Source organism: Andrographis paniculata, unplaced genomic scaffold (genome assembly GCF_009805555.1).
Source record: "Andrographis paniculata isolate CXL003 unplaced genomic scaffold, ASM980555v1 Contig37END, whole genome shotgun sequence".
Taxonomy (NCBI): domain Eukaryota; kingdom Viridiplantae; phylum Streptophyta; class Magnoliopsida; order Lamiales; family Acanthaceae; genus Andrographis; species Andrographis paniculata.
In genome coordinates, this window is record NW_026137570.1 from 3,035,715 (window position 1) to 3,053,286 (window position 17,572).

The 17,572-nt window shown below is 32.6% G+C and overlaps 1 protein-coding gene across 1 annotated transcript; it reads left to right on the plus strand.

Moving 5' to 3' along the window:
* Positions 1-794: 794 nt before the first annotated feature.
* Positions 795-9,805, plus strand: LOC127250458 (uncharacterized). The gene is made up of 6 exons (XM_051273759.1): positions 795-904; positions 5,261-5,950; positions 6,200-6,957; positions 7,500-8,111; positions 8,211-8,365; positions 8,636-9,805. The coding sequence occupies exons 1-6, from the start codon at positions 795-797 to the stop codon at positions 9,803-9,805; spliced, it is 3,495 nt and encodes a 1,164-aa protein (XP_051129716.1).
* The last annotated feature ends 7,767 nt before the right edge of the window (positions 9,806-17,572 follow it).

The following is a 17,572-nucleotide window of genomic DNA, read 5'->3' on the forward strand; positions in this document are numbered from 1 at the left end:
TCATCCATGAAAATAACATAATAATGACACCCACTCATAGAGGGAACACGGGAAGGACCCCAAATATCAAAATGAACCAAGGAAAACGGTTTACTTGCGACCGACATATTTTTTGAAAAATATAAGGCTGGTTGTTTTCCCAAATAACAGTGTAAGCAATCAAATTACTCAAAACGAATAGGATCCAAATGACCCTTATTCACGAGAGACTGAATTTTAGAGTAAGACGCATGACCAAGATGAAAGTGCCATTGAAGACTAGGGGAAGGAAATGTATTAAAAGGGGTATGAGTAATAGCAACAGAGACATTACTTGGAGGAATTTTCAAAGATTGTACCTCAAATAGTTGACCCATTTTTCGATTTGTCCCAAGAATTTGACCCATACGTGGATCCTGAACCTGCACACAAGAAGAAAAAAATGTAACAGTAAGTCCTTGCTCAACTAATTGGCCAACTGATACAAGATTTAAAGTCAATTGAATAATGTTGTAAGTATCACGAAAAGATATAAATGGTAGAGATACAGATCCTGAATGAGTGATATCCATGCGACTCTCATTAGCAGTATGTATAGGCAATAAAGAAGACACAAGATGCACATCAATCTAGAGGCCAAGTGGAGGTGTCATAATGGCAGCAACTAGAATCAAAATACCACGAATTTTTCATACCAGAAGGGGAATTGGAAGCAAGAACTTGGTGCAAAAGAGTCACAAGATTCTGGACTGAGGAAGCCATGCTAGCAACAACACAAAAATAAAATCAACTCCGATGACAAAACCAACCACACCATGACACAGGGAACAAAGACAGGAGGTGACGGCCGGAAAACAGTAGATGGTGGTGGCGGTGTCGACCGGAAATCGACGGAGAACGGAGAACAGCTATGGCGGTGGCTAAGGTTTCGTATTTGAAAAATCGGGCTCTAATACCATGTTAGAAATTTGGAGAGAAAATAATGAAATTGTATTTCTCAAAAGTAAGAATTTATAGTGAACTCAGGCCTAAACTAACAAAATAATATCAAGAAAATATCTAAATCTAACAAAATAATATTAAAGAAATACCTATATCTAACAAAATATAAGAAATTATGTCAATAATATAAAATAAAACTATTTTGTATTAAATTATTAACTTATTATAAATTCAAAAAATATATATTATATTAATATATATGTGTATATATTATATATTTTTTAAAATATTTATAAAAATTATATAGCCTAAAAATACAAAATGAACAAACTCCTATTTAAACAGTCTGTATAGTGAAAAAAAAAAAAAAAATTAAAGATCAAGGACTAATAATAGTTACTAGATCTAAATTAGGGCTTTTGGTATAAAGAATAAAATTGCAGAGAAATGAAAATAGAGAATAGAATTGAAAAGAAAATGAATTGACCTGAATGAAAATTAATTTCCTTATTTAGTAAAATAGAGTTGAGAAATGTAAAAAATAAAATAAAATCCAGCTATCCAAATTGATTAATCGGATAAAAAAGAGTTTTAACGAGTAAGAATTTATGAAATAATATTTTTGATGACTTTTTTTTAAAAAAAATATAAATTATAAATGATGTTTTGCAAGATTATATTTTAGTACAATTTTTTAAAAAATCGTAAAAATTAAACGCTTGAATAATAAACTAAATGTGATTTTTGTAAAATTGAAATAATATAATTTAAAAATTTATAAAAAAGTAAATAGTACAAAAAGATTTAAAATATTTATATATAGTTCAATATCATTTCTCTCAATATTTTTTTTAATACGAAAGATAAATGAAAATAGAGTACAAAAAAGATTTAAAACATTTCTATTTGTCTATTGTCAATTCCCTGTCAATTTATACTGTTATCGTACCGAAAATCAATAGTATAGTATCGTATCGTACAAAAATTTACGACATCTCAAAAATACGATATTTTCGGTATTTTTTTCCATGCTTACACACATCTAATACCCATTTACATCAAAGACTAGCTATTTATTACTTCTCCATCTTACATATAATGTCATATTTTTTATCTTTGTCCGTCCTATATTTCATATCAATTTTCTTTTTCAAAAGAGATTGTATACTTTTATATTTTTTATTTTTTATAATTTTAATTAGAATAATTAATCATCTAAATCTTAGTCGACCATTATTTATATTATCTTGTAATTGATTTTACTAATATATTTTTTTAATTAATTTTATCAATATTTTTAATTATTTACTAATTACACTCGTTTTCAATTTATATGTATACAGTAATCTTGATATTATATTTGAAACGAATGAAATATTATTATTATTATTATTATTATTATTATTTCTAAAATAATGCCCCATCTCTCTATTATTTATTTATTTGTTTGTTCTTTCAAATAAATTTTAGAATATTACTAATATTCTATACATAAATAGTACTACTGTAATAGAAGGATAAACAAATCTTTATTTTAACTCTAAACTTATTTGTTGTTATTTATTATTTTTTTTATGGCATTTATAATATTATGCATAATGTAGGAATATTTTTTATTTAAGTAGAAATGAAGTAATATACCGGGTGTGGATGGTTCATATAAGAAATCAAAATTACAACTGTACAGTCGGTATGATTTTAATAAAAATAAATTATTTTTTAAAAAAAATATTACTCCATCCGTCTCACAAGGGTTATTTGGAATTTTGTAGTAGATTAAAAAATAATAATATTTTATTAGTGAGTAAAAATATGTAAGATATTTTGATATTTTTGTCATTTACTTAATGTATAAAATTAATTATATATGTAATGATATATTTGTAATTTAGGTAAAAATTAAAGATATTTTTGTATTAATATATGATTACTTTTATTAAAATAAAAAAGATAAATAACACTTTTGAATGAGACACATAAAATAGTAAAAATAATAAGGGTGAATTATATAATATCCTCTTGTATTTTAGTAAAAATGTACAAAACACCATAGACGTGTTTGACAATTAGTTGATAGCTGTTAGCTGATTCAATTAGCTGATAGCTGTTAGCTAATTCAATTAGTTGGTTTGACTAGCTGATTCGATTAGCTGTTTGTATTAAAATGTTTGGTAAAACAACTGTTTGATATTAGCTGTTTATACGTAAAATGACAATTGAGGACATTTCTATTTTATTTTTGTTTATAATATATTCAATTATGTTTTTTTTAGTTTACAATGTTTAAAATATTTTGTTATTAGTTATTGAAAATTATAAAAGTGTTATAAAAGTATTTATTTTTATTACAGTTATTTTTAAAATATAATATATTTTTATTAAAATATATAAATAGTTTTTTCTATTGAAAATGATGTAAAATATAAAATAATAAATTTTTCGTGTATATATTTATTATGTTAGTTATCGATTAGTTCATTATATTTATAATTTTTAATAAATTTAATTTATTTAATTTATTTTTAGTATAAATTTTATATAATGTAATTTTAATATAAAAATAAATTATTAATATTTATATTTTCTATTTTATATTGATTTTAATAAATTTATATATTTTACAATTAAAATAATTTTTATATAAAAATTAATTATTTTAAATTTATAAAAAGTAAACTATAATAAAATATTCTAATATAATTAATAAATAATTAAAATATATTTATTTGTGTAAAATACATAATAAATTTTCAAGGACATATAATGTAATGTCCTGATTTTGGAGTGTATAAAATAATAATATTATAGCAAATAAATATTTTTTTTTATAATATTTTGCGATTAAGAAATTAATATTTTAGAATAAATTTTATTTTTATTTTATATATTAATTATGATAACAAAGACTGTCAAACAGATAAAATATCGATAAAGATAAATATAAAATATAATATATATAATAATATAATAATAATATTGAAGATGATGAAGAAGAAGATATAATAATAATAATAATAATAATAATAATAATAATGATATAATTATATATATATATATATATATAACAAACAAGCAAACCCATATTCGAAGGAATAGAAGCAAACGCAAGGAGAAAGAGAAGGGAGAAAGGAGAAGAGAAAAGAAGAAAGAAAAAGATTTAGTCGTCCGATTTCGATTTCGACTTCGGTATTGTATTCCTTGTTATACGTATAATTTAATTATGGATTTTAATATGAATTTCGATATTGGGAATATTAAATTAGAAATTCTTCAAAAATTCATAACTGGCTATTTGGCTATTTAATCGACAAATTTCTTTAGCTAATAGCCTATTCGTAGTCTTACCATTATATTCTGAGAATTTTGTATCGATCCGAGCCGAATTAAAAACGGCAGTGTACTGCACCTGTCTGTTTATTCATATCTTTAAGTATTTTTATTTAATAATCGGACGATATAAATATTATGAGGTATAAGAGTTTTATAGATAGAATATCGTATTCTAATAAATATTAAAGTTTGAAACCCAACGAGTTAATTATAGAAATTAGCTTTTGAATAAGCAGGTAGCTCCTATAAATAAGCATATAGCTCAGCTGATTTGAGTAAATAATGGGGCAGGTGTACGTTGGAAGAGATTTGGGTGAAATTTTGAAAGTTAGAGGGTGTCGATAAGAGGTAAACAGTAAGGAATTAAATCTAATTTTAAGAAAATTAGGTACGCATGTTGCATGCGATTCTGATTAATATGCTAATGTGATATTATGTGAATCATTTTGTCAGTGCATGTATATATTTATATATATATGTGTGTGTATGCATGTGGGAGACTTCACGGTTTATGGTATTTGATATACGTATTTGATCGCGTTGGTGAATTTATGAAAAGGAGGATAGGTGAGCTGTCTCACCAGCCCTTTTCGATAAATTCACTTATTTGGCATATTGCACACATATTGCATGATTTATCGGATATGTTTTATGGATCTATCGTCTAGTCGTTGTGTGCGGTAGTGCTAGGCGAGGGCATCATTTGGGGTTAGGATATTCGACACCGATGTACCGTAACACTTTGGCGATAGTGGACGATAGTAGTCGGACAACTGGGTGACTTAGTCGCACGGTCATTCAGGGATTAGACCTATTGTAGTTGAGACGTATTCGGTCTAATCATTCGTGTTCGGTGTTATTCCACTCATTGGAGTAGCTATTAGTGAGGTCTACCGGTAGTTTAGGATCATATGCCAAACTCCAAACGTGATCCCGTTAGGGCGCGCGAGGAGGAGTAGAGTTTCCGGGTTTCCCTTGGGGGCAGTACATCGAATTCTTGAGGTGATAGTTTACATAGTGCTATTCGAGGCCCAGAGCTAGATCCTTCGTCTGATGAGTCACAATATCCTGTGCTAGAGCATGTACCAATACAGGCACCTAGTCAGGATTTCTTCCGCCAGTTTATGGCTGCAATGATGCCTCAACAGAGGAGTTTTATTGATGTTGTGATGCGGCATAACCTGCCAACATATTCTGGTTCCGTAGAGCCTAGAGTTCTAAAGTTCTGGGTTGAGAAGATGGAAAAAATATTTCGTGTTGTTCAGGTTCCACCAGATCAACGAGCCAATATCGGGGCTTATTTTTTGGAAGGTCGAGCAAATCGGTGGTGGTTAGGTGAGGAAGCTGCGGGAGTGGACCAAGTGGATATGACTTGGAATGAGTTCAAAGCAAAATTAAAAGCTAGGTGTATACCGTCTCATGTTCGAAAAGCAAAGAAGCAAGAGCTGTTGGACTTGAAGCAGGGTTCGATGTCAGTCGAGGACTATTTTGTAAAGTTCAATGAGCTAGAGAATATGTTCCTTGACTACTTTTCCTGTGAGCGAGATAGAGTTGATCATTTTGTAGATGGGTTGCAGCAGAGGATTCAAGAAGCTTTAGTTGTGTTGGATATCAGTTCGTTGTATGAGGCTTACGAGCGTGCTTCTCGATTCTATCAGAAGCGGGAAGTCAGGCAGAAAGACAGTGAGAAGGAAATGGGGTATCAACATCAGTTTTGAGATAAAGGAAAAGCTAAGGTGAAGGAAGAACCAAAGGGTAAAAATAAATGGTGGCAAGTATTCAGGTATGGGCCATCATATAAGGGGATTTCAATTAAAGAACCGAGTCAAGAGAGGTTTCAAAAATCGGGGGTTTTTTGTCGACGTTGTGGAACAAGTCATTCAGGTACCCGTTGTGATAAAGTTCCATTAACATGTTTTAAGTGTGGTGGTAGTGGTCATATTGCCAGGCTATGCGCAAGTGTGGTAACTGCAAGGGAGTTTCCAGAACTGAGATTTAGGCCATGGCAGCAGCCATCTTCACAGTCACAGGGGAGAGGATTAGGACCATCATGGCAAGGTGGTCGAAATCAGTCACGTCTGTCATCTAGGCAGCCAGGCAGAGGACCTGACCAGCGTGGCAGAATAAATGTTGTTACCCAAACAGAGGCTGATCATCACCCAGGTGAGGTTCTAACGGGTAGATTTCTTGTTTGCGATTTGTCAGCTCTTGTGTTATTTGATTCGGGTGCAACGTTCTCGTTCATATCTAAACATTTGGTTAAAAGATTGGGTCTGAATTCATCGGTAGAAGTGGTAGTGGAAATTTTACTTCCATCAGGAGAAATACTGGAGTGCCGAGAACTCTATATGCAAATTCCGGTTAGTATTGGGGGAGTTGATTTTGCTACTAACTTGTTGAGTATGAAGTTATCCAAGTTCGATGTGATATTGGGGATGGATTGGTTAATGGCATATCAAGCTCAATTTGATTGTCGAAAAAGATCAATTTTGTTGGTTGGAGCGATGGGTGAACAAGTGAACTATGCAGGATCTGCAAGACAACCTTCTATAAAGGTAATTTCATCCCTATCATTTCAAGCACTTATTCGAAAGGGGTATCCAGTGTATCTGTGTGAGGTAAGAGATTTGAAGCAAGGAGTGCAGCGATTGAAAAATATTCCTGTGATTCGAGATTTTCCTGATGTATTTCCTGATGATATTCCTGGTATGCCATAAGCTCGTGAGGTAGATTTTACTATTGATATTGTGTCAGGCGCCGAGCCAGTATCGAGAGCTCCATATCGCATGGCACCGTTAGAACTCGCTGAACTTAAATTGTAAGTACAGGAATTACTGGATATAGGTTACATTCGTCCTAGTACGTCGCCTTGGGGAGCTCCAGTTTTATTTGTGAAAAAAAAAATGGAAGCTTGAGGTTGTGCATTGACTACCGTGGGCTTAATAAAGTAACGGTAAAGAACAAATATCATCTTCCGAGAATTGATAATCTATTTGATCAACTGAGAGGTGCAAGTGTATTCTCCAAGATTGACTTGAGTTCTAGATATTATCAACTAAGGGTTGCAGAGCATGATATTCCTAAGACAGCTTTTTGCACTAGATACGGTCATTATGAATTTATGGTTATGTCCTTTGGCTTGATCAACGCCCCGGCTGTGTTTATGGAACTAATGAATCAAATTTTTCAACCATACCTCGATCAGTTTGTGGTGATATTTATCGATGATATCTTGGTATATTCTCCAGATAAAAAGACATATGCAAAACATTTGCGTGTGACACTAAATACATTGCGTGCGAGGAAGTTATATGCCAAGTTATCCAAATGTGAGTTTTGGTTGAAAAAGGTTGCTTTCTTGGGGCATGTAGTTTCTGGTAAGGGTATCTCAGTAGATCCTTCTAAATTTGAGACAATCTCGGATTGGCCAAGACCTACCAATCTATCAGAAATAAGAAGCTTTTTGGGTTTGGCAGGATATTACCGAAGATTCGTTCTTGATTTTTTGAAGGTTGCGAAGCCATTAACTAATTTGCTGAAGAAGAACACAATGATTAATTGGGATCGTGAGTGTGAGTCCTCTTTCATAGAATTGAAACATCGATTAACTTCAGCACCAGTCTTGGCTTTACCAGTAGAGGGTGAGGATTTTGAAGTTTATAGTGATGCTTCGAAAAGGGGATTGGGATGCGTCTTAATGCAGAATCAAAGAGTTATTGCTTATGTGTCACGACAACTAAAACCTCATGAAGAGAATTATCCTACACATGACTTGGAGATGGCAGCAGTTGTGTTTGCTTTGAAGATTTGGAGGCACTATCTTTATGGTGCCCATTGTAAAATGTTTATTGACCATCAGAGTCTGAAATATATCTTCACCCAAAGAGAATTAAATTTAAGACAAAGAAGATGGTTAGAATTGGTGAAGGATTATGATCTCGAAATTGTATATCATGAAGGCAAAGCAAATGTTGTAGCTGATGCCTTGAGTCGAAAACCAAGGCATAAGTTGGGCTCTGTGTCAGTTGCCGATGAACTGTGTCAAGATTTAGCACGGATGGAAATTGAAGTACTTGGACGGGGCATGACGCGGGGATATTTGCAAATGATGCAAGTTGAGCCTGAAATTTATGATCATATTAGAGCGGCTCAAATGGAAGATAATAAGATGGTCGAGTTGGCTATAAAAGTTCAGTGCGGTCAGACTCAAAACTTTAATATTCCTTCGGATGAGAGTCTTCAATTCTATGGGAGGTGGTGTATCCCAAGGGACCGAAGCGATTTGAAGGAGAAAATTATGAGTGAGGCTCATAATACACCATATTCAGTGCATCCAGGAGGGATTAAAATGTATCAAGACTTACGTCAACATTTTTTGTGGAAGGACATGAAGAAGGATGTAGCCAAATTTGTTGCACAATGTTTAAACTGCCAAAAGGTGAAAGCAGAATATCATAGACCAATGGGGTTGTTACAACCTTTAGAAGTTCTGCTCTGGAAATGGGATTCTATTGCAATGGATTTTGTGACAGGACTTCCAAGGGCGAAGTCGGGAACATATGCAATTTGGGTGATTATAGATAGATTGACTAAGTCAGCAGTGTTCATCCCAGTACGTATGACTTGGAGCATGCAGAAGTTGGCCAAATTATATGTTCATAATGTGGTTAAACGACACGGTATTCCTGAGGTAATCATATCGGATCGTGATCCATGTTTTCAATCTCGATTTTGGCAAAAATTGAAAGAAGCCTTTGGTACTCAGTTGCATATGAGTACTGCATTCCATCTAATGAATGATGGTCAATCAGCGCGAACTATCCGTATTCTGGAAGATATGCTAAGAGCTTATGCAATAAAATTTCAAGGAAGTTGGGAGGACCACTTGGATTTAGTGGAATTCTCATATAATAATAGTTATCAAACAAGTATTGTAATGGCTCCTTTTGAAGCTCTTTATGGACGAAGATGCAGGACTCCTTTAAGTTGGGATGACATGAGTGATCGACTGATATTAGGTCCAGAAATGATCGAAGAATCAAAAAATAAGATTCGAGTTATCAGGGAGAAGATGAAGATAGCTCAAGATCGCCAAAAAAGTTATACCGATAAAGCCCGACGTGAAGGTCAATTTCAAAGTGGAGATTTCGTCCTGGTAAAAGTATCTATGAAAGGTATTAGAAGGTTTGGAATTAAAGGAAAATTAAGTCCGCGCTTTGTTGGACCCTATGAAATCCTCGATCGAGTTGGGAATTGGGCTTATCAGTTAGTACTTTCTAATTCCATGGAACGAATTCATAATGTGTTCCATGTATCACAGCTTCGTAGGTATGTCGCAGATCCTTCTCATATTTTATCTCCGGATGAGTTAGAGTTAAATGAGGATCTTTTGTATGAGGAAATGCCTATTTGGATCATGGACACAAAGGTTCAAACTACGAGGAACCGAGATATTCGTATGATGAAGGTAATGTGGTTCCAGTATGGAGCAGAAGAGGCCACGTGGGAAGTAGAACAAGAGATGTTCAAAGCATACCCACATTTGTTTAATTAAGTAGTGTTGTTATGCGTTTGAGTTTAGATTTCGGGGACGAAATTTTTTAAAGGGGAGTGAATTGTAATGCCCTGATTTTGGAGTGTATGAAATAATAATATTATAGCAAATAAATATTTTTTATAATATTTTGGGATCAAGAAATTAATATTTTGGAATAAATTTTATTCCTATTTTATATATTAATTATGATTAAAAAAACTGTTAAACGAATAAATATCGATAAGGATAAATATAAAATATAATATATATAATAATATTGAAGATGATGATGAAGAAGATACAATAATAATAATAATAATAATAATAATATATAATAATATAATTATATATATGTATATATAAAACAAATAAGTAAACCCATGCTCGAAGGAATAGAAGTAGACCTCCGCAGGGAGAAAGGAGAAGAGAAAAGAAAAAAAAAAAGATTTAGCCGTTCGATTTTGATTCCGACTTCGTTATTGTATTCCTTGTTATACGTAGAATTTAATTATGGATTTTAATATGAATTTCGATATTGAGAATATTAAATTAGAAATTCTTCAAAAATTCATAACTGGCTATTTGGCTATTTAATCGACGAATTTCTTTAGCTAATAGCCTATTCGTAGTCCTACCATTATACTCTGAGAATTTCGTATCGATCCGAGTCGAAACGGAAGTGTACTGCACCTGCCTGTTTATTCATATCTTTAAGTATTTTTATTTAATAATCGGACGATATAAATATTATGAGTTATAAGAGTTTTATAGCTAGAATATCGTATTCTACTAAATATAAAAGTTTGAAACCCAACGAGCTAATTATAGAAATTAGCTTTTGAATAAGCAGGTAACTTCTATAAATAAGCATATAGCTCAGCTGATTTGAGTAAATAATGGGGCAGGTGTACGTTGGAAGAGATTTGGGTGAAATTGCGAAAGCTAGGGAATGTCGATAAGAGGTAAGCAGTAAGGAATTAAATCTAATTTTAAGAAAATTAGGTATGCATGTTGCATGCGATTCTGATTAATATGCTAATGTGATATTATGTGAATCATTTTTTCAGTGCATGTATATATTTATATATATGTGTGTGCATATGCATGTGGGAGACTTCACGGTTTATGGTATTTGATATACGTATTTGATCGCGTTGGTGAATTTATGAAAATGAGGATAGGTGAGCTGTCTCACCAGCCCTTTTCGGTAAATTCACTTATTTGGCATGTTGCACACATATTGCACGATTTATCGGATATATTTTATGCATCTATCGTCTAGTCGTTGTGTGCGGTAGTGCAAGACGAGGGCATCATCTGGGGTTAGGATATTCGACCACGATGTACCGTAACACTTTGGCGATAGTGGACGATAGTAGTCAGACAACTGGGTGACTTAGTCGCACGGTCATTCATGGATTAGACCCATTGTAGTTGAGACGTATTCGGTCTAATCATTCGTGTTCGGTGTTGTTCCACTCATTGGAGTAGCTACTAGTGAGGTCTACCGGTAGTTTAGGATCATATGCCAAACTCCAAACGTGATCCCGTTAGGGCGCACGAGTAGGAGTAGAGTTTCCGGGTTTCCCTTGGGTGATTCCAGGTTGCACGGATTCTACTACATTACATGGGATAGGGCTAGTCAGTGGAGGTCCTATCTTCGCTATCACAGACTATGGGGCGTCTTGTGGTTAATGGCGACAACTTTCGGCTATCCATGTAGTGATTGTGGGAGTCGTATGGTGGGTATATGGGAGTGATCGGATGACTGTTATATTTTTATGGGCCTTCCCTGAGCCGAGGATTTTCCGGCTATTTATTGATGATGGTCTAGTGAGCTTGTTATTATGGGGCCGAAGGTATTCCGGCTGCTCTCTTAGACAAATGTAGTGAGCCTATGATTATGGAGCCGAGGGTATTCCGGCTGCTCACTTCGGCGGATGTATATATGTATATATGTGGATGTGCATTGTTGTCGAGTCTGATATCTGTATTGCATCATTTCACTATTGGCATGACATGACACGTATTTTATGATTAACGGGAATTAGACTTTATTTTAAAAAGGTATGAAATGACATATTTCACGTTAGTTCTTAAAATGGATTTAATTCTAGACTGTTTTTAAGAAAATATTTGTTTCAGGTATGCATGACACATCCGAGACAGGGGACGTCTCGGGATATAGAAAGACGGGCTGAGTGAGTGAACTTACGTCTATTGTATTATATGTAATTTTTTAACCGGAAAAACCTCTTGTTAAGGGGTGTGTTTTGTAAATATTTATGAATCAGATTCTGTTATATAATAATGCGTTTTTATTGTTAATTTTAGCCTTAACACTGTATTGTGGGGCCCAAAGTAGATGATGACGACCTCATGACGCAGTGTGGTGGTAGCATTTCCAGTATGAGCCAACTGGGGGTGTTACATATAAGGAATAAAAAATTTTTTACAGAAAAAACTATTTCAAAACGCGGGGTAAGTTAGCTTTTCAGAAATTAGCTTTTTAGGTCCAAAAAGCTATTCCAAAAAGCTAATTTACCAAACACCTAAATTAGCTTTTTGCCAAACACCCCCCATGTGTTGTATTTATTGTTTGTAACCTCTTGCACAAAATACTCTCTTTATCCAAACCCGATATTTGGTTCTAAATAAATATTTAAATTACTCAAGTTTTATACAAATAAAAACATAAAATATTTTAAATAATTTTTTTGAATAAAATAAATAAATAAATAATTGATCAATCATTTATTTTTATAATTTTTATAAAAATTATATAACAATTTATTTCAAAACTATAAAATAAAGGATTAATCAATTATTTATTTATTTATTTATTCAAAAAAATTATTTAAGATATTTTGTATTTTTTATTGGTATCAAATTTACGTAATTTAATTTTTTATTTAGAATCAAATATCAGTTTTGAATAAGGAAGATGCTTCGTGCAAATTTTACATTAACATAAAAGAATTTTACGTAATAAATAAAACACATTTTGAACATTTTTACTGAAACCCAATAAGAATTATATAATTTATCAAAATAATAAATTAAGTTGAAATATAAAAAGTATATCAAACTACTGTTAAAAGTGAAAATTCAAATCTAATCCGATTTTTTGGAACCAAAACCAGCAAACCCATTATCCTCTCCCCCATCCTAAATTAAAGAAAGTTGCACAAATTTTTAAGTATTTTCAGATTAAAAGATAAGAAAAGAAATTTATACAGAAACATTTGTGTTTGGTTACTATTCTAAATTTGATTGACACTGTATTTTAAATTTTTTATCATTTTTATTTTTTTAATAAGCAAATTAGTAATGACAAAATTAGTTTTATTAAAAAGTAATGCCAAATGATGACATAATTGTAACTATAAATAAATACTCCATCCGTATTAATATAATAGTATTGTTTAAAGTCATCAAAATGAGTTGAGTCTGTCGGGTTGGCCTGCCCCACCTTCTTTTAAGGAGGGTTGGGTTGTAATTTTTTAAGTCCGTTAAAATGCGGGCCTAAATGGACCAACCCACATGGGCCGCGGGTTGAGGATGAGTTAGCCCGCAGGTCAAGTAAATATAATAATTAGTATTCACTCGTCTAACTAAATATATTTTTTTACCATTTTTTACTTCCATATTAAAAAAATATAATAAAACTAATCAAATATTAATATAAGAATATATTTTAATTTTTTATAAATTACAAACATACCATTATAAATAAGTTAAGACGAACAAAATAAAATTTATATTATCATTAGCTTAAATAAATTATCAATAGTGTCTACACGTTATTTTTTTCTCTAACTATGTTATTCATGACATTGTTATTTGTTTTGATTTTTCATCATTTGTTTTATTCGTCTTCCATTTTATTATTTTATAATTTTACAAATTCATAAAATTAATTATGATTTATTTTAAAATGAAGTATTTTTTATTATTAATTTTTTTAAGTACACCAATTAATAATATTTAGAATTGAGAATATTTATATTTGTTATTTATTTTAAAATTTTTATTATTTAAATTCTACAATAAAACTATTTTTAACTATTTTTAAATATTAATTACAAATTTATTTATAATTTTAATATTCTTTTAATATTTTTAAAAAATCCGTGGGCTAGCCCGCTTAGCTCGCCACCGGTCGGTGGGTTGGGTTGAGCTGTTGAAATTTTGATCCGCCCCGCCGCGGGTTGGTCCGCAAATAACCCGCGTATTTGCGGGTTAGGGTGGGTTGTCGGTCAATCCGCCCCACTAACTCGTTTTGACAGGTCTAGTCTTGTTTACCATTTTTGTCCGTCTCAAAATAATAGTCTCATGTCCATAAATAATCATATCACCATAAAACTATTCATACTTTATTATTATTACACAATTGCCACTATTTTTTATACTAATATACTCACAAGGGCAAAAAAAATCATTTATTATTATTTTTTACCAACTAATAATATCAATATTCTTTAAATTCCGTATCCAACACAATAAGACTATACTTTTGGGATTTATGGAGTATAAAAGTAGGATTATTGTAATTTGTGGTATCATTGATGATTAGTAAATAGGAAAGATGTATATATTTGAATTGAACAAACAGAAAATAAAAATATGAAATTTAGAATTGGACGAAAAGAATATATTTATATATATTAAAAAAATTTCATATATTTATAAATTTATTTTATGTTAATTATAAATAAATATTTTATTTATTTATTTATTCGTATTATATAGAATTTTATTTTCGATAAAATAATATTTATATTATATATTCTCTCCGTCAGTCTCTAAGAATCACATTTACATTTGGCGTCATTATACTTAACATTAAAAATATATTTTATATATATATATATTTTTGTACAAATGTCCTTCTATTAGTATTATAAGACACTAATGAAAGTATTTTTGCAATTTTTTTTTAATTTTTATTACGTTTTGATATAATAATTAATATTCAAATATTAACCCACAGAAAGTCAATGAGATCTTTAGAGTTTGGACTGATGTAGTATTTCTTTTATGAAAATATAGTAGTATTTTAAATGTTTAATCATATACTTTTATTCTTTTTAACTCTATATATTACATTATAAATTAAATATTATTTAAATTAATTAATTTTAATCCAATTTCTAACTTAAAATACATCTTGCAGGATCTTGAGCGAAATAATCGCTGTAACTCACCCAATATATGTTTGCATATTTTACCCTTTTTTTTTATTTTTTTCATTATAAATTAATTAAAAAATTATCTTTGTTCTCTATTTATTATTATTATTATTATTCTGTAAATTTTACTTTTTTATTTTTTCAATCTTTTAATTTTATTCTCAAAACTTTTTTGTAAGGATTTTTAATATATGAGATTTTAATAGAAATTCTTTATACTCTCTTTTTCTAAGCTAATTCGTCTACTTAAGCTGGGACACAAAGATTATGTAATTACTAAGTAATTGAAAGTGTATTAACAAAAATAATTATAATATAATAAAAATAATTATAGATTAAAATTAAGACGATTAACTATTATAATTAAAATAAAAATATTTTAAATTTTAAATTTTAAAATATGATTAAAGTGTATAATTATTATTGGCTTGAGAAATCCAACAAAACAAATTAAAATCCAAAATAATATTTCGAATTTGAACGATAAAGCTTGGAACTATAAGTTCTCAAGCGACAGACAAAGATTTGAAGGAAAAAAGCAAAATAACGAAAATGCTAACGGGAAAATAAAGTGGTGATCCACAATAAGATTCTCTTGGAATTTTGTCAGATCGAAGATCCTCTCCCTCAATCGCTGAGGCTGCTTACTTACGTATCAAACCAACCCGTTCAGAACCGGTTCCATGGCGATCACCCTTGAAAATTGCTTCCACGTCGGTTACCTTTGAACCGTCCGAAATTGCTTCCTAGTCGGTTACCGACCTAAATCGTCCGAACTCGTTATACTGTCCGAACTCGATTCCTAGTCGGTAACCTTTGTGACCAACTGACAATATGTCCTACCAAAACAATTGCTACGTCTCTGATCAAAAAAAAATATAGTTCCTACGTCGGTAACCTTTGTAGTTGTTCCAAGGCCCAAATTCAGATAAAAAACTGTTCGTAGAGGCAACCATCCGACCGGCCTGGCCCTAACAACCATCCGACCGAATGACTCTGGCCCTCCACTGGATCGCCACTGGGCCCATCCATTCATCCTTCCTAGGCTTAAACTCTAACCTCATTTTTTGTACTCAACAACTTGTCTTCTCCTCCTCTGACTCCCGAATGTCACTCTCGATTGGCGCAAGAAGTGACAAGTCTGTAACAACTATTGAGAGTTTTCAACTATCAACCCCATGTTCTTGCGCATCAATTCGGTTGCCGACAAGGTATTCTTTGCTCTCTTGCCTGACTTCACTACCGGCTTATTCTGAGCAACTACTAAACGACCTGTCAACAACCGACCCTCCAGCCACAAATCCTCCGGTGGTTGGGCTCCCGTCTTTGGGTCCCTCAGCGGCTGGCCCTTCCGAAGCCAGCCAACCAGCGGGGGACTCTTCTGATGCCAACCGACTTCCCGTTGGAGAGGATTCTGGCAGACATATCCTGAAGCTAACCGACTTCCCTTTTGACAGTTGTCTCCAATCCTTCTTATGTGAGGCCAACCGACTTTCCCTAGTGTTGGCTCCTTTCGGGTCGGCTCATCTTGGTTCCAACGCAATCCTGGCATCCTGGCATCCTGACCTCAAAAGGGGACCGTTCGATGGCTTTATATGTTTGTTCTTCCATAAGTTTCTGAACCTCAATTGGTGAGAAAGACCCAAACCGAATTCCTTGGCCATTTTCTTCGATCTCCTCTACGACTAGCAATCGAGGATCGATGTCGACCGGAAATGGCTTCCTGGTTCGACTCCATTTACCATCGACTTAATATGGCTTTCTCGTTGGCTAATTTCGTACCAAAACCTGGTCTTTAAACTCCAATTCATATGTCCCGTCTGGACGATCCCATGTTTCTGCTACCCGATCTTCACATATTTTAAAATCTTTCTTCAATTTTCTCTTCAGGCCTTCCTTATTTGGTAATTCTTTATTTGAAGCAACTCCGATTGTAGCCATTGTCACCTTGGGAAACGGATGTCGTTCGACACCCAGGGTGACATATTTGAAGCGTCCAGCTTTGATAGCCCTTTGAATCTCCTTCCTGAAATGTGTACACTGACTTGTATTGTGGGTGAAGGAATTATGCCACTTGCAGTAAGGTCTTGCTTTGATTTCTACTTTCGTGGCTAGATGTTGGCCTTCAGGAAACCGAATTCGCACATCTGCCAGGAGAATATCAAAAATATCGTCTGCTTTGGTACTGTCAAACGTTGGTTGATCCATTCCTTCGGCTCCTGGAATTGGTTTCATCCTCGGGCACACATACGGCTTCCCACTGACTATCTATGTCGTCATCTCTTCTACTTCGACCATTGGATTGGTCTCTGTTGTGTATGTGTATGCTTCCATGCTAGTCATCTGTTGACCATTGTAGCGCTGAAAATTTTGATCTTTTTTCCTTAACAACGATTCCAAACGTTCAACTTTAGATTCCAGACTGGCGAGATCCTCGACATTGTTGGCGGTTAGTGCCTCCCGTAGCCGTCCATGCATGTTTTGGACCACAACATTGGTCATTTTCTTCTCTTCTACCACAGTCAGACATCTACCCTTCATCGAATCCTTTCTATAAACTGCGCAGCATATTTTTCTAGAATCTGTCTCATTT